A 24,220-nucleotide genomic window follows, 5' to 3' on the forward strand; every position below is an offset into this window, starting at 1 on the left:
CGTTATGGGTTATAGGCTTCCTAACAATACATTAAAAAAGCATTATAACAACTATAAGCTCTGCAAGTGACTCTGAAAATAGCCTTGTAGTTTTTGAATTTTGTAAGCTTTTTGAATGGTCTTCAATGGGCAAAAACGTCATTAAAGCCATCTGGCAGAAGTAAATACAACTGCGTTTTGATGAAAAGCCATTAACACGGAAATATGAAGTAGGAATGTGTCATTAATTAATGTACAGTAGTGGGAATATTATTTTGTACATTTTTCTTCACACATGTGCATTACTTGTTTTTGATATGTTTTACTCCTGTCGCTTTGCAATCATCAACAATATGTTATCAAATGTGACATTTCTGAAATTCTTACCTGGCGGTGCAGTTCATATATCCACTTTGTAGCACAAGGAATGTTTCTATTCAGCTCAATCTATCCTAAAGAGGCCAGGCCATTCACAGCGATACTCATGACAAGAAGAAGGTGTCCAGGACAGATAACTGAAGTCACTGCGAATTCTGCGTCCTCATTCGATCTTGCAAGTTCCACATTGGAGAGGGCAAAGAGACTCTCTGTCCTCTGATACAGCTCCTCCTCAGTCAGAACAGCCAGACCTGCATCTCTCAGAGAGAGGGTCTCCCCACTCCCTGCTGCCACATGCTGCACCTGGAGGACCAGCAGCACAGGAATAAGCTTACATGCACTCTTTTCTAAAAGGTCATATAGGACTAGAGGCTCAATCAAGCAGGTGTGAACTCACCAGGATCTGCAGGGCCTGTAAGACTGGAGGACTGCAACAGGATCCCAACACAGAGAGACCTTCATCTGTCATTCCTGAAGATATAAATATACACACATAAAACCACAGTAGTGAACCTAGTTTCCCAGGAACTGATCAAATAATAACTGGAGAATCCTGTGAAAACTGCTCTCTATCTCACCGTCCATGGCACTGACAATGAGGTGGACGGCACTGAGAAGTGAGGATCTGATCTCGTCCTCATCCTTCCCAACACATTGGTCTACAAGATCCAGTATGGCCTGGACTGTTTCCCTCTCAGACTCTTCCAGGTCACCCAGGTCAGGAATCTCACATTCACACAACTGATCCAGCTGTGATGAGAGAGAGAGAGAGAATATGAAAGACAGTGAGAATGTTACAGATATTCAGGGTGAGATATTCATTCCTGCTATTAGTTGTGTGTGTGTGTGTGTGTCTACATTGTGTGTGTGTGTGTTTGTTCCCTGTTTCTGTACGTTTCACTCACCACACTCTCCAGCACACTGACTGTCTCTCTGTCCTCCATGGTTGTCTTGAGGAGCTGGAGCAGAGAGGAACGTGTGTCTGCTGGCAGGACTGACAGCAGCTGGAAATGACGACTCATTTTCTCCAGTTCTATAAACACACGAACAACAGACAGACCATGTTACTTTGTCAAAGTGTGATAAAAAAAATTGTATACCAAAAGTGTGGTAACTTCGTAATTACTAATCAAAGAGAACAACTTAAAAATGTAACATTCCATTCAGTAGACTACATTACATGTTGACCAGATGTTCACTTCAGTAGACTACATTACATGTTGACCAGACATTCCATTCAGTAGACTACATTACATGTTGACCAGACATTCCATTCAGTAGACTACATTACATGTTGACCAGACATTCCATTCAGTAGACTACATTACATGTTGACCAGATGTTCCATTCAGTAGACTACATTACATGTTGACCAGACATTCCATTCAGTAGACTACATTACATGTTGACCAGACGTTCCATTCAGTACATTACATGTTGACCAGACATTCCATTCAGCAGACTACATTACATGTTGACCAGACGTTCCATTCAGTAGACTACATTACATGTTGACAAGACGTTCCATTCAGTAGACTACATGTTGACTTGACGTTCCATTCAGTAGACTACATTACATGTTGACCAGACGTTCCATTCAGTAGACTACATTACATGTTGACCAGACATTCCATTCAGTAGACTGCATGTTGACCAGACGTTCCATTCAGTAGACTACATGTTGACCTGACGTTCCATTCAGTAGACTACATTACATGTTGACCAAACGTTCCATTCAGTAGACTACATTACATGTTGACCAGACCTTCCATTCAGTAGACTACATGTTGACCTGACGTTCCATTCAGTAGACTACATTACATGTTGACCAAACGTTCCATTCAGTAGACTACATTACATGTTGACCAGATGTTCCATTCAGTAGACTGCATGTTGACCAGACATTCCATTCAGCAGACTACATTACATGTTGACCAGACGTTCCATTCAGTAGACTACATTACATGTTGACCAGACGTTCCATTCAGTAGACTACATTACATGTTGACCAGATGTTCCATTCAGTAGACTACATTACATGTTGACCAGACGTTCCATTCAGTAGACTACATTACATGTTGACCAGACGTTCCATTCAGTAGACTACATTACATGTTGACCAGATGTTCCATTCAGTAGACTACATGTTGACCAGATGTTCCATTCAGTAGACTGCATGTTGACCAGACGTTCCATTCAGCAGACTACATTACATGTTGACCAGATGTTCCATGCAGTAGACTACATGTTGACCAGACGTTCCATTCAGTAGACTACATGTTGACCAGACGTTCCATTCAGTAGACTACATGTTGACCAGACGTTCCATTCAGTAGACTACATGTTGACCAGACGTTCCATTCAGTAGACTACATGTTGACCAGGCATTCCATTCAGTAGACTACATGTTGACCAGACGTTCCATTCAGTAGACTACATTACATGTTGACCGGACGTTCCATTCAGTAGACTACATGTTGACCAGACGTTCCATTCAGTAGACTACATTACATGTTGACCAGGCATTCCATTCAGTAGACTACATGTTGACCAGACATTCCATTCAGTAGACTACATTACATGTTGACCGGACGTTCCATTCAGTAGACTACATTACGTGTTGACCAGACATTCCATTCAGTAGACTACATTACATGTTGACCAAACGTTCCATTCAGTAGACTACATGTTGACCAGACGTTCCATTCAGTAGACTACATTACATGTTGACCAGACGTTCCATTCAGTAGACTACATGTTGACCAGACGTTCCATTCAGTAGACTACATTACATGTTGACCAGACATTCCATTCAGTAGACTACATGTTGACCGCTAAACAGGAGGCATTACCCCACACTGGCATTATTACCTTCGTTCAGATTTAAGGGGCTGTTGGCATCAAAGTCGCCTCTCAGGTCCATAATTCCATCCTCTTCAATCTCATCCTTTGACGTAACCTTTTCAAAGCCCCCATTGTTGGAGAAGAGGCACAGCTCTGTGGACAAGAGCAGACAACAGTCATAACCAGTCACACACAGGCAGATACAGTGGCTGTACTAAATACAGTGGCTGTACTAAATACAGTGGCTATACTAAATACAGTGGCCGTACTAAATACAGTGGCTGTACTAAATACAGTGGCTGTACTAAATACAGTGGCTATACTAAATACAGTGGCCATACTAAATACAGTGGCTATACTAAATACAGTGGCTATACTAAATACAGTGGCCATACTAAATACAGTGGCCATACTAAATACAGTGGCTATACTAAATACAGTGGCTATACTAAATACAGTGGCCATACTAAATACAGTGGCCATACTAAATACAGTGGCCATACTAAATACAGTGGCTATACTAAATACAGTGGGATATACTAAATACAGTGGCTATACTAAATACAGTGGCCGTACTAAATACAGTGGCTGTACTAAATACAGTGGCTATACTAAATACAGTGGCTATACTAAATACAGTGGCTATACTAAATACACTGAGGAACATAGACGCTAGCTGTGTACTTTACCATGGTACTTAACCATGCAGCTATACCTGGGACATTGACAAACCATACACTTCCTCACCAAACTGTCCATTGCATTTGACGTAGAGTTCAATCAGACTGAAGGCCACGACAGTATATTCAGGAATCTTCAGCGACACATCACTATCTGTCTGAGTACTGCCACTCTGCTTCATAGAGTCCTGTGGAGAAAATGTCAAATGAGTCAGAGACGTTTGGTGCCCAGACGACCCAGATTCTAACCCAGACAGTCATCTATACTACACCATTACATCTTCAGGAAGTGGTTCTAATGATAAAAACAGGAAATGATCTATGTGAGAATTCAGGGCTACAGCATTCATCACTACTGAACAGACATCTGTGATCTGTCAATATGCTCCTGACATTTATTTTATTTATCATAAAGTGAGATTATTGAGATTAAAAATCTTTTAAAATCTTTTAATCTTTCTTCTTACCTTCACGCTCAGGGCGCTCATGTTGGCTCCTGCATTGCCACGCTTCCGGACTTTGTTTGTGACCTGGCAAGGTTGTGATGTCATAATCCTCTCCGTCAACACCCCTAATATTGCCCTGGGCTTCTCCCGGGTCTGCTTGATCACAGGATGGGTCATGTCCAGGCGTCTGAAGGAGGGACCCAAATAAATGATACAAAATATAGAGTGGGCGAGGAAATATTATTTAAAGGTACTAGTTACGCTTCTTACTAGAGGGCCATTCTTGAACTGCAATGTCTTTAACTTCCCTCGCCTTTACAACCTTGAATAATACTGTTTGGGGTAAGGGGCAGCATTTTCACTTTTGGATAAATAGCGTGCCCAAACTGAACTGCCTCCTACTCTGTCCCAGATCCTAATATATGCATATTATTATTAGTATTGGATAGAAAACACTCTGAAGTTTATAAAACTGTTTGAATCATGTCTGTGAGTATAACAGAACTTATTTAGCAGGCGAAACCCAGAGGACAAACCATTCAGATTTTTTTTTTTTTAGGTCACTGTTTTTCAATAAGGTTTCATGGGGAATCCAGAATTCTAATCGACTTTCCTGCAGTTCCTACCGCTTCCACTGGATGTCACCAGTTTGCAGCAATTGGTTGAGGTTTTTCCTGTAATGAAGAAGTACCATAGCTCAGAACGAGAGTCACTTCATGTGTACCTTTTGATAGAGGCGTGTAACCAGAAAAGTAGCATCAGTTTGTTTTGCTCCTGTATTGAACACAGATCATCCCGTCTTCAATTTAATCGATTATATACGTTTAGAAATACCTAAAGTTGTATTACAAAAGTAGTTTGAAATGTTTTGGCAAAGTTTACAGGTAACTTTTGAGAAATTTTGTAGCGACGTTGCGTAAGTTGGAAGCGGTGTTTTTCTGGATCAAATGCGCCAAATAAATGGACATTTTGGATATATATCGACGGAATTAATCAAACAAAAGGACCATTTGTGATGTTTATGGGACATATTGGAGTGCCAACAAAAGAAGCTGGTCAAAGGTAAGGCATGAATTATATTTTATTTCTGCATTTTGTGTCGCGCCTGCAGAGTTGAAATATGTTACTCTCATTGTTTACCACCTAGGTCTAGTTATCATCAGATAATAGCATCTTATGCTTTCGCCGAAAAGCCTTTTTGAAATCTGACATGTTGGCTGGATTCACAACGAGTGTAGCTTTAATTTGCATGTGTAATTTAATGAAAGCTTGATTTTTATAGAAATATATTTGAATTTGGCGCTGTGCATTTTCCCTGGCTATTGGCCATGTGGGACACAAGCGTCCCGCCTACCCCAGAGAGGTTAAAGGCTCTCTTCAATGTGTAACACTGAAGCGTTAGACTTTTAAAGGTAATTTCCCTTTGAGCCGACATATGCAGTGCTTAACGTGAATGCTGTCTCTGCCAAATACATTTTTTACAACTTCAAATAAAAAAATGCCTTTACATGTCAATCACACTGTAAAGCTGAATTTCCACGATGCGGATTGAGTACAGCCCTAAAATGACAAATAGTTTTAGTTGATATTGAACTGTTTATCAATGTGAAAACATAATGTAAGTCCTTTACATTGCAAAACATTATTTTTATGTATTGTTTAATGAACTTAAGGAAAGCAAATAGGTTTGTCCCAGTAGTGATGTGTAGAGTTGTAGGGACATGTTTCAGGGATTTAGAGACATCGATCTATTATTTTGAATGATAGAAAGTAAATAAAAGTATTTGATATATTGTATAGATCAATAAAAACAAAGAAGGCTATTCAAATACTTTTTTATAAGAGATATAATGTGTCCCTAAGTTTCATGTCATTAGTGTTCCCACCTTGTAAATCACTCATTAAAATAATATAAAAAGGACATTAAGCATTCTCTCAAGTGGCAAACTATGGGTCTAAATATTGACTCCTTGGGCAGGTGAACCGTATGATTGTAGTTAACATACCAACCTGGACTCCTTGGGCAGGTGAACCGTATGATTGTAGTTAACATACCAAGACTCCTTAAACCTGGTATGATTGTAGTTAACATACCAACCTGGACTCCTTGGGCAGGTGAACCGTATGATTGTAGTTAACATACCAACCTGGACTCCTTGGGCAGGTGAACCGTATGATTGTAGTTAACATACCAACCTGGACTCCTTGGGCAGGTGAACCGTATGATTGTAGTTAACATACCAACCTGGACTCCTTGGGCAGGTGAACCGATTATGATTGTAGTTAACATACCAACCTGGACTCCTTGGGCAGGTGAACCTTGGGCAAGGACTCCTTGGGCAGGTGAACCGTATGATTGTAGTTAACATACCAACCTGGACTCCTTGGGCAGGTGAACCGTATGATTTAACATACCAACCTGGTTAACATACCAACCTGGACTCCTTGGGAACCGTATGATTGTAGTTAACATACCAACCTGACTCCTTGGGCAGGTGAACCGTATGATTTAGTTAACATACCAACCTGGACTCCTTGGGCAGGTGAAGGTGAACCGTATGATTGTAGTTAACATACCAACCTGGACTCCTTGGGCAGGTGAACCATATTGATTGTAGTTAACATACCAACCTGGACTCCTTGGGCAGGTGAACCGTATGATTGTAGTTAACATACCAACCTGGACTCCTTGGGCAGGTGAACCGTATGATTGTAGTTAACATACCAACCTGGACTCCTTTGGGAACCGTATGATTGTAGTTAACATACCAAGGTGAACCGTATGATTGTAGTTAACATACCAACCCAGGTGAACCGTATGATTGTAGTTAACATACCAACCTGGACTCCTTGGGCAGGTGAACCGTATGATTGTAGTTAACATACCAACCTGGACTCCTTGGGCAGGTGAACCGTATGATTGTAGTTAACATACCAACCTGGACTCCTTGGGCAGGTGAACCGTATGATTGTAGTTAACATACCAACCTGGACTCCTTGGGCAGGTGAACTGTATGATTGTAGTTAACATACCAACCTGACTCCTTGGGCAGGTGAACTGTATGATTGTAGTTACCATACCAACCTGGACTCCTTGGGCAGGTGAACCGTATGATTGTAGTTAACATACCAACCTGGACTCAGGGAATTATGATTGTAGTTAACATACCAACCTGGACTCAGGGATTGAAGTGAACGTAAATCTGTCTCTCTCCATTTAGTGTAATATGTTACGTTTCGTATGTATTCATTTGTGGATGTTCATCATTCATTTCGTATGATATGTTACGAATTACTATTCGTATGACATGTTACTAATTGCAATGATATGTTACAAATTTCACTTTGTTGTGGCTAGGTGGGCAATGTTAGCTAGGCGCTAGGGTTTAGGGATTAAGGTTAGGGTTAGAGGTTAAGGTTAGAGTTAAGAGTTAGGGCTAGGAGAAGTGTTAGCTCACATGCTAAGTAGTTGCAAAGTAGCTAAAAGAAAGTAAGCAGTTGCAAAATTGCTAATTAGCTAAAGTTGTCCATGATGTGATTTGATGCGTACATTTTAAGTTGCTAGAAATTTAAATAGGAGGTGGTTTTCAAATGTTCTAATTTAGCTCAAATGTTAAATTTGTCCATGATATGATTGAAACACACCTTTGGGTTGCTAGGCGTTCGTGTTATACGTCCTCCATCCCACCCTCTTTTTGTTTTTTTCTTAAGTAACAATACATATCATACTAATTCCACAAATGAACTTTTAAAAAGGCACACCTGTTCATTGAAATGCATTCCTGGTGACAACCTCATGAAGCTGGTTGGGAGAATGCCAAGAGTATGCAAAGCTGTCATCAAGGCAAATGGTGGCAATTTGAAGAATGTCAGATATATAAAATATACTTGGATTTGTTTTACAATTTTTTGGTTACTATATGCTTCCATATGTGTTATTTCATAGTTATGATGTTTTCACTATTATTCTACAATGTAGAAAATAGTAAAATAAAATAAAAACCTTGAATGAGTAGGTGTTCTGATGGAAGTGGATTTAACAAGTAACATCAATAGGGGTCATAGGTTACATCTGGATTCACCTTGTTAGTCTGTGATGGAAAGAGCAGGTGTTCTTAATGTTTTGTACAATCAGTGTATGTACAGTATAGGGCAACTCACTTGTCTTTCGAGTAGTTAACCACCTCCTTCACTTTCACCTCCTCTTTCTTCAGTCTGCCAAAGGACGACTCTTGTTCGTTAGAGTATTTTAAGGCCACGTTAAGTTTTAAATCAGCCAACAATCCCTCCACATTTCCTCCTGCCTTCATTTCTTCTATGTCACCAAATGTCCCACTGTGGTCCACGAAGTCAGACTCCTTGACATCTGAGGGAAAATTCAACATTAGAACCTTATGCATTTATAACACAGCACATATCTAAACTCAGCAAAAAAAGAAACGTCCTCTCACTGTCAACTGCGTTTATTTTCAGCACACTTAACATGTGTAAATATTTGTATGAACATAACAAGGTTCAAAAACTGAGACATAAACTGAACAAGTTCCACAGAATTGGAATAATGTGACCCTGAACAAAGGGGGGGTCAAAATCAAAAGTAACAGTCAGTATTTGGTGTGGCCACCAGCTGCATTAAGTTCTGCAGTGCATCTCCTCCTCATGGACTGCACCAGATTTGCCAGTTCTTGCTGTGAGATGTTACCCCACTCTTCCACCAAGGCACCTGCAAGTTACCAGACATTTCTGGGGGGAATGGCCCTAGCCCTCACCCTCTGATCCAACAGGTCCCAGACTTGCTCAATGGGATTGAGATTCGGGCTCTTCGCTGGCCATGGCAGAACACTGGTATTCCTGTCTTGCAGGAAATCACGCACAGAACGAGCAGTATGGCTGGTGGCATTGTCATGCTGGAGGGTCATGTCAGGATGAGCCTGCAGGAAGGGTACCACATGAGGGGGGAGGATGTCTTCCCTCACAGTGTTGAGATGGCCTGCAATGACAACAAGCACAGTCTGATGATGCTGTGACATACCTCCCCAGACCATGAAGGACTCTCCACCGCCAAATCGATCCCGCTCCAGAGTACAGGCCTCGGTGTAACGCTCATTCCTTCGACAATAAACTCGAATCCGACCATCACCTCTGGTGAGACAAAACCGTGACTCGTCAGTGAAGGGCACTTTTTTGCCGGTTCTGTCTGGTCCAGCGACGGTGGGTTTGTGCCCATTGGCAACATTGTTGCCGTGATGTCTGGTGAGGACCTGCCTTACAACAGGCCTACAAGCCCTCAGTCCAGCCTCTCTCAGCCTATTGCGGTCTGAGCACTGATGGAGGGATTGTGCATTCCTGGTGTTACTCAGGCAGCTGTTGTTGCCTTCCTGTACCTGTCCCGCAGGTGTGATGTTCGGATGTACCGATCCTGTGCAGGTGTTGTTACACGTGGTCTGTCACTGCGAGGACGATCAGCTGTCCGGCCTGTCTCCCTGTAGCACTGTCTTAGGCGTCTCACAGTACGGACATTGCAATTGATTGCCCTGGCCAAATCTGCAGTCCTCATGCCTCCTTGCAGCATGCCTAAGGCACGTTCACACAGATGAGCAGGGACCCTGGGCATCTTTCTTTTGGTGTTTTTCAGAGTCAGTAGAAAGGCCTCTTTAGTGTCCTAAGTTTTCATAACTGTGACCTTAATTGCCTAACGTCTGTAAGCTGTTAGTGTCTTAACAACAGGTTTCACAGGTGCATGTTCATTAATAGTTTATGGTTCATTGAACAAGCATGGGAAAAAGTGTTTAAACCCTTTACAATAAAGATATGTGAAGTTATTTGGATTTTTATGAATTATCTTTGAAAGACAGGGTCCTGAAAAATGGACGATTCTTTTTTTGCTGAGTTTATTTGTTAATGAATTAAAATCAGTCCGTGCATGATATAGCCTAGCTGTTTGAGCCTAAATGGACTAATTTGCCATGATGCTAGATTAGCATACTTGCTTGAATACTGACTAATTTCACAATAACACCATGTATTCTTGTAGGCTAAATGTTTTAGCCTAGTTCACATTAGGTTTCCATTGTCTTGCTAATTGTTCTTGTGGTTGTGTGATACATTCATCATGTTGGTTACAGCCCCATAAGAGAGTGGATGTCCTGCTTGCAGACATTTGCCACTACAGGGGTTTGGCCTGTCGATGCGGCAACATGCCAGCTCCGAGGAAGAAAAGGATGGGCCACAGTGTCTCCTGACCCCTCCTGTCTCAGCCTCCAGTATTTATGCTGCAGTAGTTTATGTGTCGGGGGGCTGGGGTCAGTTTGTTATATCTGGAGTACTTCTCCTGTCCTATTCGGTGTCCTGTGTGAATCTAAGTGTGCGTTCTCTAATTCTCTCCTTCTCTCTTTCTTTCTCTCTCTCGGAGGACCTGAGCCCTAGGACCATGCCCCAGGACCACCTGACATGATGACTCCTTGCTGTCCCCAGTCCACCTGGCCATGCTGCTGTTCCAGTTTCAACTGACCTGAGCCCTAGGACCATGCCCCAGGACTACCTGACATGATGACTCCTTGCTGTCCCCAGTCCACCTGGCCATGCTGCTGTTCCAGTTTCAACTTCCACCTGACTGTGCTGCTGCTCCAGTTTCAACTGTTCTGCCTTATTATTATTCGACCATGCTGGTCATTTATGAACATTTGAACATCTTGGCCATGTTCTGTTATAATCTCCACCCGGCACAGCCAGAAGAGGACTGGCCACCCCACATAGCCTGGTTCCTCTCTAGGTTTCTTCCTAGGTTTTGGCCTTTCTAGGGAGTTTTTCCTAGCCACCGTGCTTCTACACCTGCATTGCTTGTTGTTTGGGGTTTTAGGCTGGGTTTCTGTACAGCACTTTGAGATATCAGCTGATGTACGAAGGGCTATATAAATAAATTTGATTTGATTTGATTTTGATTTGGCATGACCTCTTTCAGAAGGTACTGTATGTATTATGACGAGAGATAATGGCCATGCATAGGCCTATGACATTTTAACTTTGTGTTCATCTAGAAAACAGACTGTATGACTAGAAATACCTGTCATTAAATGTAGGTATTAAATACTAATGAACAGAAACTTTATTACAATATTAGTCCATCAAATTGTCATGGCATATTGTTACAAAGAGACTATACACAGTATCAAAGTCTCAAGCTGTTGTCAACCAATCATGACAGGTTAAGGAAAGTTCCAGAGAGAGCTGGAGATCATCACCCCTTGACTCCCCGATTCTGGTGTGGGAGAGGCGTAGTGGGGCGAGCTTCTTGAGAGTGGTGTGAGATGGTGAAGTCACCAGCAGAGGACTTCCTAACACATGCTTCCTTACGTATTGTTACAGGTAGAGAATTGCCCAATGTAGGTCTGTGGACAACTCTGCTCGGGGGGCTTCAGAGAGGGGCTTCAGAGAGGGACTTCAGAGAGGGGCTTCAGAGAGGTGTCTGTGGACTTCACCCCAGGAGGAACATAGAGCTTTTAAGCTAAAACAACATTTATTTTTCTGATTTACTGAAATTAGATACCATATGGTAGTGTATTTTTTAAGCAGGTGGACCAGCACCTACAACTCCACCTGCACCTGCAACTCCACCTGGAACTCCATCGGCGCCTACAACTCCTCCGGCGCCTACAACTCCACCTGCACCTACAACTCCACCTGAAACTCCACCGGCGCCTACAACTCCTCCGGCGCCTACAACTCCACCAGCGCCTACAACTCCACCTGCACCTACAACTCCACCTGCACCTACAACTCCACCTGACACCTACAACTCCACCGGCGCCTACAACTCCACTGGCACCTACAACTCCACCAGCGCCTACAACTCCACCAGCACCTACAACTCCACCAGCACCTGTCTGCTTGAGGGGGAATGTACACAGCTGTGACTATAACTGCCGAGAATTCTCTTTCTTGGTAGGTAAAAATGGCTGGCATTTGATTGTAAGGAATTCTAGGTCGGGTGAGCAGAAGGACTTGAGATCATGTATGTTGTTATGATTACACCATGAGTCGTTAATCATGAAGCATACACCCCTGCCCTTCCTCTTCCCAGAGAGGTGTTTATCTAATACCTATTTTTTACTTAAAAATTGCACTGTTGATTAGGGCCTGTAAGTAAGCATTTCACTGTAAGGTCTACCTGTTGTATTCGGCTTCCTTATAACAACAACCTGATTTTCACTGTACCCTACAATTACATATGTTACATGTTACTTATAAACTCAATCTATCTAAGCCATTGTTATTGTACCATAAAACGTCATTTGTTAGCCTGGGTGTTTATTTGCTTATATCACTGAACACAACAGGTGCTTATTAGAGACAGGCCTTTTTTTGCCAGGTGTCTATTTCCTTAATGCACACAACTTTTGCTAGTTTGCATACTGATAGTTAATTGTTTAATTCCAGTATTCACTTCCAGCATTTTTATCAATTTCTTCATTTTCTGCAATAATGTATTGTCATTTACACACGGTTACATTCATTTTGTCTTAGTATGCCACTATTTCTATTTGTTTTCTTATTTTCCTTGACAGAATCGATATTTTCCTCTGACTGTGCATTGTCGTCAGCATTTTCGCCAGTTCTTTTTCGTCAATGAAAGGCAATCGGCCGATTTCTGGGGGGTTGTACTCCTAAAGTTCTTACTAGTTATCTGCCAGTTCTCAGCTGTTGCAGGCAATGACTAGCAGTTTCTTACTGGCAATAAAAACGGATGATTGCCATCATTTCCCCCCCGAGTCATTACTGAATTATTGAATGTAACAAATCAAACATAAAACCTTGTAAACAATTAATTTATATTACACTTGGCGTAGTTTTTTTCTTCTGAAATGTGTGCCATTGCCAGGCTATTAAAATGGACAGGCAGCTATTTCAGACCGCGTTTAACGGACGTTTTACGGTAATACAAAGAGGATATTGTAAGCAAATTGTTCCCGGAGGTCAGGGTTGCCATGTCCGTTATTTCCATATGAGGACGGCCGTTGCTGAGAGAGTGGTGGGGAGGACCGGACGGGTGTGTGTGGGTTGAGAGAGAACTGCAGCAGGCAGCTTAGTCTACTATTGGCTGAGACGTGAGTGAAAGGAGACAGAGCAGCACTCACGTCGTGACAACTTTTTACTAGTTGTAGGTTGGCTATTTAGAACGTCATTATGGAGACAACTATTTTTATATATTAACACGCTAGAACTGATGCGGACCAAGAAATAACGGCGACAAAACACTGGAAACGACTATGGGAGCACTAGAGCGCAATGGAAGCAAGTCGGTCGGAGGTGGTTTAAACTCGATTCTAATGTAATCTTTGCTTATGGAAAACTGTATCAAGCATAGTGTTTTACAGATGCTCAGTTCTAGGGTCTCGGGGGCTGCGTGAGTGGAAATTTAAAATAGAAGTTATGGAACTGCCTCTCGTGATTCTGTTGTGGGGGAAATTCCACAATGGAACTGGCATTAAAATGTGGAGAATTACACATTTGCATCTGTTTGCCATCAAGTAGCCTATTAATTGATATGCCATTGCTGTCTACTGTAGAATATAATTTGAAAAAATAAATATGTTGAAATTGAGTTGCTGGAGTCAATGCAAATCAATTTGTGCCACTTGTGTAGCCTACTTGGAGCTGGAACACGGATTTAATAAATAGCCTGTAACTTCAGTTTATTGTTGTTATAGCCTTGTGTTATTATGCAGTTATTAATGGCCATGTTTAGTTTATTAAATTGTAAGTTATCAAAGCTCTATCGCAATTGTCATTCATTGTTAGAATGCTGATTGACGGTAACAGTCAGTCAGATTAGGCTACAGGTAAACAAACACTGGCTGTTGTTGACAAGCATAGTCCGTTCATTACATATTATTCATATTTAACTCAGTGATTGAAATTATGACCTCATCCCCAGTAGCCTATTCCAGCAGGCTATTGGTTAACACAAGCACCCTGCCTGAGGGGCTGCTCTGGTTTTTACCTGGGTTTAAAGGTTTGTCTTCAGGTTCTCCGGGTTTCAGCACATCACTCAGGGAAAAGCCTCTGGACTGGTATTTCGGTTCCTGCCAGAAGCATCCACATCTGGGCCTGGTCTTCACAATGAGTGAGAGGAGATTCAGTTTACCAGAGCTGTCGTTCAGACTGGACACAGGAATCAGGCTACCGTTAGAATCTACTTCCTTCAACATGGATTTTACGGCCTTGGAAATCATGATGGCGGTGGATCGTGTTTCTGGCTGCAGCAGATGACAAAGACACAAATGACAAAGATGTCTAAGAAACAAAACTAAGATGAACACATAAACACTCAATACAACAGCTTCAAAAGAGCATTCTAAATTCATTTCACACACAGGAAAGATGGCAAGACACTCAATAATGAAAACAAAAGGTTCACTTTCCCTGGGAAAAGAGTGGATCAGAACAGAGTAGCATTGCTTTTGACAAGACAGGAATACAAACAGGGAATAATGTCTGTCAAAATTGTTGGTCATTCAAGACAATCCAAAGCATGCTGTATTTTATTCTGATCGCAACACTGCTTCAATACCTGGTTCCCACTGCTTCTTCCTCTGGGTCCTTATGACTTAGAGATACGTTATGAATGAGATAGGAATATGTGTGAAATGCATTAGCTAAGAGTTCATTACATATTAGTAGGAGGAGTCTCTTTAACTGGGAAACTGTCCTGTTCCACTCTTACATTCCTGCTCTTCACTTCTGTTTTATTTAATGAGAAAATAACTTCTCTAGAAGCAGTTAGAACTACATGACAAATTACTAGGAAGTATATTCTGGTTTGATGTGTTGTCATCCTCATGTCGGTGAAGCAGTTTTGGGGAGTAGTTCCTACATGCAATTCAACAAAGCACAGTTTAGTTCGTACAAGTACCTGGATGTTCGTATTGTTAGGTTCTAATTCTCAGAGTAAAAACTCGATGGACACTATGAAAGCTTAAACCAAGATTATTCATCCCAAAGGATCAAACAGCTGTACAGACAAAGACATGGTTTCACCCATTGTAGTATACATACCCCACTTTGAGTGCTCTCCTCCTTATCGCTAAAAATGGCATGTTTATTTCTAGGCAGGATGCTAAGTGATATGGGCAATACACGGTTCCTCCCCTTATCAGTACTGACACATATGAACGTGTTCCCTGCACTCAGCCCCTCCCAAGCGTACTTATGGCACCCCTCTTGTCTCTATTATAACTAATGATTCATAATATAACTCATGATTCATAATATAACTCATGATTCATAATATAACCAACGATTAATAAAATAACTAATGATTAATAATATAACTATTGATTAATAAAATAACTAATGATGAATAATACAACTAATTATTAATCAAATAACTAATGATGAATAATATAACTAATGATTAACAATATAACTAATGATTAATCATTTAACTAGTGATTAATAATATAACTTATGATTAATCATTTAACTAGTGATTAATAATATAACTTATGATTAATAATAGTTAAAGCTCAGAAATCCAAATCCATCAATATGAACAATGTGTTTAGCTGGAAAGTCCAAGTAGAGTGTCTGCTCCAGTGTCCAACAACACCTCTATTTCCTACACAGACTCAGGGTTATTAGAGTTACCAGAGAATAATGCTCCTGGTCTTCAGGGGAAAGCCCTCATTGATCTACTCTGGTTGCGCGCAATTGGCTGCGCTTGATTGGCGCATTCACAATGGTTCGATGGGTGAGTGAATTCATTGGGACAGTGCAACAGCCGTACTGGGATACTCAGTCAGCTGTAGCCCAACAGCACGTACTGGGGGACTCAGTCAGATGCATCCCAACAGCACGTACTGGGGGACTCAGTCAGCTGTAACCCAACAGCACATACTGGGACACTCAGTCAGCTGTAGCCCAAACAGCACGTACTGGGGGATTCAGTCAGCTGTAACCCAACAGCATGTACTGGGGGACTCAGTCAGCTGTAGCCCAACAGCACGTACTGGGGGACTCAGTCAGCTGTAACCCAACAGCATGTACTCGGGGACTCAGTCAGCTGTAACCCAACAGCATGTACTGGGGGACTCAGTCAGCTGTAACCCAACAACACGTACTGGGGGACTCAGTCAGCTGTAACCCAACAACACGTACTGGGGGACTCAGTCAGCTGTAACCCAACAACACGTACTGGGGGACTCAGTCAGCTGTAGCCCAACAACACGTACTGGGACACTCAGTCAGCTGTAGCCCAACAGCACATACTGGGACACTCAGTCTGCTGTAACCCAACAGCACGTACTGGGGGACTTAGTCAGATGTAGCCCAACAGCACGTACTGGGACACTCAGTCAGCTGTAACCCAACAGCACCTACTGGGGGACTCAGTCAGCTGTAGCCCAACAACACGTACTGGGACACTCAGTCAGCTGTAGCCCAACAGCACATACTGGGACACTGTCAGCTGTAACCCAACAGCACGTACTGGGGGACTCAGTCAGATGTAGCCCAACAGCACGTACTGGGACACTCAGTCAGCTGTAACCCAACAGCACCTACTGGGGGACTCAGTCAGCTGTAGCCCAACAACACGTACTGGGACACTCAGTCAGCTGTAGCCCAACAGCACATACTGGGACACTCAGTCAGCTGTAGCCCAACAACACGTACTGGGACACTCAGTCAGCTGTAGCCCAACAGCACATACTGGGACACTCAGTCAGCTGTAACCCAACAGCACGTACTGGGGGACTCAGTCAGATGTAGCCCAACAGCACGTACTGGGACACTCAGTCAGCTGTAACCCAACAGCATGTACTGGGGGACTCAGTCAGATGTAGCCCAACAGCACGTACTGGGACACTCAGTCAGCTGTAACCCAACAGCACGTACTGGGGGACTCAGTCAGCTGTAGCCCAACAGCACGTACTGGGGGACTCAGTCAGCTGTAACCCAACAACACGTACTGGGGGACTCAGTCAGCTGTAACCCAACAACACGTACTGGGGGACTCAGTCAGCTGTAACCCAACAGCATGTACTGGGGGACTCAGTCAGCTGTAGCCCACTTGGGTGCTGCTATAGAGATTCATTAGTAGTGTCCGCCCATGAAGGCTTGATGTCATTTGCCACAGATAAATCGACGTAGCAATTTCATAGTTGTTTATCGTCTTCTAGTTAGCTAGTTGAAAAGTCATCATGAATCATGTCAACAATCGCCTAGCAAATTATTTTCAAACTTGTTGAGATAAAAATATTGGAGCTCATCAACCACTGTTAAAATAGAGCAAGTTAGAAAATAATTAAACCTGAGTTTGGATGGAACTTGTGTGACAAAGTGAAAATGTAGTTTCCATCAACCTCACGCGCAATGTAGTGTTAGAGAACGCCGGAGTTCGTGGGTAGAGTAGTGGGTGAAACCATTCACTTCAGGAAAAGGTGTGATATTGTTACCCTCCCAATGAGCTTATCATATAAACTACAACGCGAAAAGTACGGTTTACTTCACTTTTAATAATGTCAGCACAGGTAGCAGCCGTTTACAGTCTTTCTTGAGTTTTTTATCCTTACTCTTGCCAATCAGTGTTGCCAACTCCTCAGTAAGGAAAGTAGCTATTGGCTGTCCTAAAAGTCGCTAGAAGTCGCTAAATGACGTCAGCGCTCAATTTGCATAATTGGCCATGTATATATAATTGTGATGTATGCTGTAGGAGAGAGGAATAACGTCGTGGGAGAGACATATTTTTTTGTAAAAAAACACCCTGAATATGTTTAGAACTACAAATTAACTTTCTTCTGTCGATTATTTTTTTATGTCACAATTCCAACCCTCTTCCTTTATCCGGGCTTGGGACTGGCAAAAGTGACCCAAAAGAGACACTCTGGCGAAGTTACTTTGTGGGTGTTTTTTGTTTTTAAGTTTAGTTTTACACATCTACATCCCGCCCTGATTGTAAGCGGCTTCCCGCATGCGCGATTCATTTGCAGTCTGGACGCGGAGGGGTGAACGTCTCCTGCTCTGACTGCAGCTGGGAGGGACTGCTGCGCGAGGACTAGGCCGCCTGTGAGTGCTTCTGGACGGGGGTGGGGCCCGGGTGGGGCCCACGGCAGCACCCGCTGCTCGTTGAGAAGAGAAAGAACAATACGTGCTTTAAGTCAGAGTCTCCAAAAACACCAGAAAAAGGCGCTGGATTTGTCGCTAGTCGCTTTTTTGAAAATGTGTCGCTAAGGGGTCTGAATATTCGCTAAATTGGCAATATTGTTCCCAATTCACCTAAACTATATTTCTTTATTTCCAATGGGCTTCACCAGAGTATCCCATAGTGGCTGGAATACAACTGTATTAAGCCCCTTACAACCACCCCCTTGCAAAAACGACATGTTGTCTCAAACATTTCACTGGCCTCAAAACAAATAGAATATGTAAGTACTGGTCATGAGAACAATGGAGAAAACTGGCCTAACAGCCATATAACTATCTAGACGTGTCCCGTCTGCCTTTATGGGCAAAAACGCAACCCCCACTAAACATTAAGTGTACCAGTAAAGGTAAACAAGAAAATATATACACATCAGAACATCTCGAGTTGGTATCCTGATAAGAGCTTGGCAGCCCTAAAGTGTTATAGGTTAGAATTTCTCTGGGCCTCTGCGGGCTGAACGGCGGGGCAAGGTCATGGGTGACCCCAATGAATCAGTGTCCACTTCGTCATGAGATGATTGAGTCTGCGTAGAGGTGGATCAAAGAATCACCAGCAGCAAGAGTGGCGACATTGATGTATACAGAGAAGAGAGTCGGCCCGAGAATTGAACCCTGTGGCACCCCCATTGAGACAACAGGCCCTCCGATTTTACACCCTGACACACATTATCAGAGAAGTAGTTGGTGAACCAGGCGAGGCAATTATTTGAGAAACCAAGGCTGTTGAGTCTGCCAATAAGAATGTTGTGATTGACAGTCGAAAGCCTTAGCCAGGTCGATGAATGCGGCTGCACAGTAATGTCTCTTTTCGATGGCGGTTATGATATTGTTTAGGACCTTGAGCGTGGCTGAGGTGCACCCATAACCAGCTCTGAAACCAGATTGCATAGCGGAGAAGGTACGGTGGGATTCGAAATGGTCGGTAATCTGTTTGTTAACATGGCTTTCGAAGACCTTAGAAAGGCAGGGTAGGATAGATATAGGTCTGTAGCAGTTTGGGTCTAGTGTCTCCCCCTTTGAAGAGGGGGATGACCACTGCAGCTTTCCAATCTATGGTAATCTCGGACGATACGAAAGAGAGGTTGAACAGGCTAATAATAGGGGTTGCAACAATTTCGGCCGATCATTTTAGAAAGAGAGGGTAGGGAAGGATGAGGACGAGATCAGATCCTCACTTCTCAGTGCCGTCCACCTCATTGTCAGTGCCATGGATGGTGAGATAGAGAGCAGTTTTCACAGGATTCTCCAGTTATTATTTGATCAGTTCCTGGGAAACTAGGTTCACTACTGTGGTTTTATGTGTGTATATTTATATCTTCAGGAATGACAGATGAAGGTCTCTCTGTGTTGGGATCCTGTTGCAGTCCTCCAGTCTTACAGGCCCTGCAGATCCTGGTGAGTTCACACCTGCTTGATTGAGCCTCCAGTCCTGTATGACCTGGAGTTCATTTTTCTAGGTTTTTGTTTATGTAAATGTATTTGGGTTTCTGTAAATGTATTTGGGTTTATCTGTGGCAAATGACATCAAGCCTTCTTATGCGGACACTACTAATGAATCTCTATGGCAGCACCCAAGTGGGCTACAGCTGACTGAGTCCCCAGGCTAGCCTCTCCATAACAGATCACTGAGGGAGGCTGAAACAGCTGCATTAGGGAGCTGCCTTTCCTCAAATCAAATTGACCAAAATAACAATACAACAGGGAACGAGCATGTACTGTGTGCTTTATTAGCTCAAGCAATTACAAATCAAATGTGTTTGAATGAAATCCAGAATTACATGCAGAACAGCGCCATCTCCCGGATAGTGGTGGGGCTGCCCTGAATGATGTATTGCATCAAAGTATAGGTCACATCAATTACACGTTTATAAGTCATTTAGGAGTTTCTTAAATGGAGGCCACCGATCTCAAATCTAAGGTCATTTAACCTTTAAAAGTAATTGACTTAATCATTTACTAAAGAGATTTGATGAATCATTTTGCTCAGTGTAATTTCCCTTAATTTAAATTGAGTAACACCAATTACACGTTTTATTTAAACACACCAAATGATCACTGGAATCATAACATTGATGACATACTAAAAGGGTCTGATTAGCTAATAATTTTATTTAATATTGACCCCTCTCCTGATAACAGTTTGCCACTGGAAAGAATGCTTAAGGTCCTTGTATATCTTTGTAATCAGTGATCTACAAGGCTGTAACACTAATGATATGAAATACATTTGTTTATTTTATAGCATTCAAAATAATATATCTCTAAATCTCCAAAATAACTCTACTCATCAATACTGGGACAAGCCTATTTGCTTCTAAGTATTTTAAACAATGCATACAAATCAAGTTTTGCAGTATGAAGGACTTTCATTATGTTTTCACATTGATAAACAGTTCAGTATCAATTAAAACATGTATAATGTCTAACTATTTGTCATTTAAAGTGTTTTTCATTGTTGCAAATTCTAGGGATGCAGATGCCACATTAATTCATTTAATTCTGCTTGTCCTCCAGGTGCAGCATGTGGCAGCAGGGAGTGGGGAGACCATCTCTCTGAGAGATGCAGGTCTGGCTGTTCTGACTGAGGAGGAGCTGTATCAGAGGACAGAGAGTCTCTTTGGTCACTCTGAAGTTACACTGAAGAGAGAGGGGGACACACTGAGGACAGAGATGAAGGACCATCCTGGATACCTTCCTCTAGTCATGAGTATCACTGTGAAAGGCCTGGCCTCTTTAGTGTAAGGAGGGAGGGAGAGGGAGAGAGAGAGAGACCATGCAACTTGTAAATCCTATTTGAACTGATACACTCAGTATTCCATTCCATGTCTTACTCTTGCACTAGTTGAGCCACAGAACTAGTGATCAACAGTGAATGTACCCTTGTAATGTTTTCAGTAAAGTTCAACAAACGATATCAGACGTCCCGACCTCCATTCTTCTAGTCATTAGATAATACAACATAAAGTGGGACATTACAGAGGCGGGGGGGGTTAGTTTATTAGGATCCCCATTAGATAATACAACATAAAGTGGGACATTACAGAGGGAGGGGGGTAGTTTATTAGGATCCCCATTAGATAATACAACATGAAGTGGGACATTACAGAGGGGGGTAGTTTATTAGGATCCCCATTAGATAATACAACATGAAGTGGGACATTACAGAGGGGGAGGGAGGGAGGGCGGGGGGTAGTTTATTAGGATCCCCATTAGATAATACAACATAAAGTGGGACATTACAGAGGGGGGAGGGAGGGAGGGAGGGGGGGTAGTTTATTAGGCATAGTGCTTCAAGTACAAAGAGATACTTTGGTTTGTTATGTATTATTTTATTTCTTTGCCCACATGCTCTATATACAGTAGATGTATGTATAGATGTTCTTCAGTGCATTCTGAAAGTATTCAGACCCCTTGACTTTTTCTTCATTTTGTTACGTTAGCCTTATTCTAAAATGGATTAAATAAAAACATGTCCTCATCAATCTAAACACAATATGCCATAATCAGAAAGAAAAACAGGTTTTATTTGAGCAAATCTATAAAAAATGAAAAACAGAAATATCTTATTTACATGAGTATTCAGAACCTTTGCTATGAGACTCAAATTGAGCTCAGGTGTATCCTGTTTCCATTGATCATCCTTCAGATGTTTCTTCAACTTGATTGGAGTCCACCTGTGTTAAATTCAATTGATTGGACATGATTTGGAAAGGCACACACCTGTCTATATAAGGTCCCACAGTTCAACAGTGAATGTCAGAGCAAAAACCAAGCCATGAGGTCAAAGGAATTGTCCGTAGAGCTCCGGGACAGGATTGTGTAGAGGCATAGATCTGGGGAAGGGTACCAAAACATTTCTGCAGCATTGAAGGTCTCCAAGAACACAGTGACCTCCATCATTCTTAAATGGAAGAAGTTTGGAACCACTAAGACTCTTCCTAGAGCTAGCCGGCCGGCCAAACTGAGCAATCTGAGGAGAAGGGCCTTGGTCAGGGAGGTGACCATGAACCTGATGGCCACTCTGACAGAGCTCCAGAATTCCTCTGTGGAGATGGGAGAACCATCCAGAAGGACAACCATCTCTGCAGCACTCCACCAATCAGGCCTTTATGGTAGAGTGGCCAGATGGAAGCCACTCCTCAGTAAAAGGCACATGACAGCACACTTGGAGTTTGCCAAAAGGCACCTAAAGGACTCTGACCATGAGAAAAAAGGTTATTGGGTCTGATGAAACCAAGATTGAACTCTTTGGCCTGAATGCCAAGCTCCACATATGGAGAAAACCTGGCACCATCCCTACGGTGAAGCATTGGGGTGGCAGCATATGCTGTGGGGGTGTTTTTCAGCGGCAGGGACTGGGAGACTAGTCCGGATCAGGTGAAAGATGAACTGAGCAAAGTACAGAGAGATCCTTGATGGAAACCTGCTCCAGAGTGTTCAAGACCTCAGACTGGTGTGAAGGTTCACCTTCCAAGAGGACAACAACCCTAAGCACACAGTCAAGACAATGCAGGAGTGGCTTCGGGACAAGTCTCTGAATGTCCTTGAGTGGCACAGCCAGAGCCCGGACTTGAACCCGATTGAACAACCCTGGACAGAGCTTGAGAGGACCTGCAGAGAAGAATGGGGGAAACTCCTCAAATACAGGTGTGCCAAGCTTGTAGGGTCAAGAAGACTTGAGACTACCCAAGAAGACTTGAGGCAGTAATCACAACCAAAGGTGCTTCAATAAAGTACTGAGTAAACGGTCTGAATACTTATGTAAATGTCTTATTTTGAATACATTTGAATTTAGAATACATTTAAAACTTCATGCACAGTGAAGAGTGTGTTGTCAACCACTGCTAAACCCCACAGATGAAGGAACCAATGGGATGCTTGAGGGGGGGAGTGCCCACATGGGATGCCCACATGCAGGAACGCCCCAAATTGCGGGCAACAATCACACGCTATTGGAGAGACGAGCCATGTGCAACATGCAATCCCCGTTACAAGCCTGCTAGAGTTTGCGGCAGGCGGACGACCAATATCCACGGATGAAGCCTGAGCTGGAATGTGAAGCTAACTCAAGCTGGTTAGCTTTAGAAGACCCTGAGTAGAACTAGCTTGCTTCGTAGGATACCCCCCCTGGTGTGCAGCCTGCAGCAGCCTATCATTTTAACTGAGGGGCAGCTCTGTGTTGACCTGGGGTTCAGGGTCGGTATGTCTCCAGTCAGAACATCACGGAGGGTAAAGTCAGTGGGCAGGTATTTGGGTGAGGCTGCTGGGTTTGTTTGTTGGCCATATTTATGTTTCATCACCATATGAAAAATGATTATGCGCTTGGACTGGCAGACCAAGAGGACAAGACGGAGATGGCCCTGAACTCGGTAAGTGGCTGTCTCCTGGACACATGCGCATCCAACATCGTCCTCAAAAGCTAATTTCTCAAGTAAATGCACACATTCATTCAGGTTACAGACCGTGTAACTAGACCTAGGACCCCTAGACATAATGAGTCAGGTTACAGACCATGTAACTAGACCTAGGACCCCTAGACATAATGAGTCTGGTTACAGACCATGTAACTAGACCTAGGACCCCTAGACATAATGAGTCTGGTTACAGACCATGTAACTAGACCTAGGACCCCTAGACGTAATGAGTCAGGTTACAGACCATGTAACTAGACCTAGGACCCCTAGACGTAAT

General features: G+C 42.8%; 3 protein-coding genes across 6 annotated transcripts in view; 1 reads left to right on the forward strand and 2 right to left on the reverse strand.

The window, feature by feature from the left end:
• Positions 1-8: 8 nt before the first annotated feature.
• On the reverse strand, positions 9-15,545 carry LOC115127759 (gasdermin-E-like). Of its 3 annotated transcripts, none has more exons than XM_065015407.1 (10): positions 15,383-15,545; positions 14,328-14,583; positions 8,489-8,693; positions 4,349-4,514; positions 3,949-4,069; positions 3,229-3,354; positions 1,263-1,390; positions 936-1,107; positions 755-828; positions 9-660 (listed from the first exon to the last, which is right to left on the reverse strand). In XM_065015407.1, the coding sequence occupies exons 2-10, from the start codon at positions 14,557-14,559 to the stop codon at positions 427-429; spliced, it is 1,458 nt and encodes a 485-aa protein (XP_064871479.1). In that variant the 5' UTR covers positions 14,560-14,583; positions 15,383-15,545; the 3' UTR covers positions 9-426. The 3 variants fall into 3 exon arrangements, with proteins under 3 accessions (XP_064871479.1, XP_064871478.1, XP_064871477.1); XM_065015406.1 differs by lacking the exon at positions 15,383-15,545 and adding an exon at positions 14,898-14,996; XM_065015405.1 differs by lacking the exon at positions 15,383-15,545 and having other exon boundaries at positions 14,328-14,820.
• A 4,107-nt stretch (positions 15,546-19,652) lies between these two features.
• LOC135568602 (gasdermin-E-like) lies at positions 19,653-21,443 on the forward strand. The gene is made up of 3 exons (XM_065015413.1): positions 19,653-19,743; positions 19,851-19,924; positions 21,044-21,443. Exons 1-3 carry the CDS (start codon positions 19,737-19,739, stop codon positions 21,269-21,271), a joined length of 309 nt encoding a protein of 102 aa, XP_064871485.1. The 5' UTR covers positions 19,653-19,736; the 3' UTR covers positions 21,272-21,443.
• A 394-nt stretch (positions 21,444-21,837) lies between these two features.
• LOC115118580 (gasdermin-E-like) overlaps positions 21,838-24,220 on the reverse strand; it is a 43,217-nt gene continuing 40,834 nt past the window's right edge. The window contains exon 9 of one of the 2 annotated variants that reach the window (XM_065015412.1): positions 21,838-22,203. The gene's annotated coding sequence lies outside the window, so the exon portion shown is untranslated. Of the gene's footprint in view, positions 23,141-24,220 lie in introns of both variants that reach the window. The other variant, XM_065015411.1, reaches the window with a different exon arrangement.

This window comes from Oncorhynchus nerka, unplaced genomic scaffold, assembly GCF_034236695.1.
Source record: "Oncorhynchus nerka isolate Pitt River unplaced genomic scaffold, Oner_Uvic_2.0 unplaced_scaffold_1451, whole genome shotgun sequence".
NCBI classification, from domain to species: Eukaryota; Metazoa; Chordata; class Actinopteri; order Salmoniformes; family Salmonidae; genus Oncorhynchus; species Oncorhynchus nerka.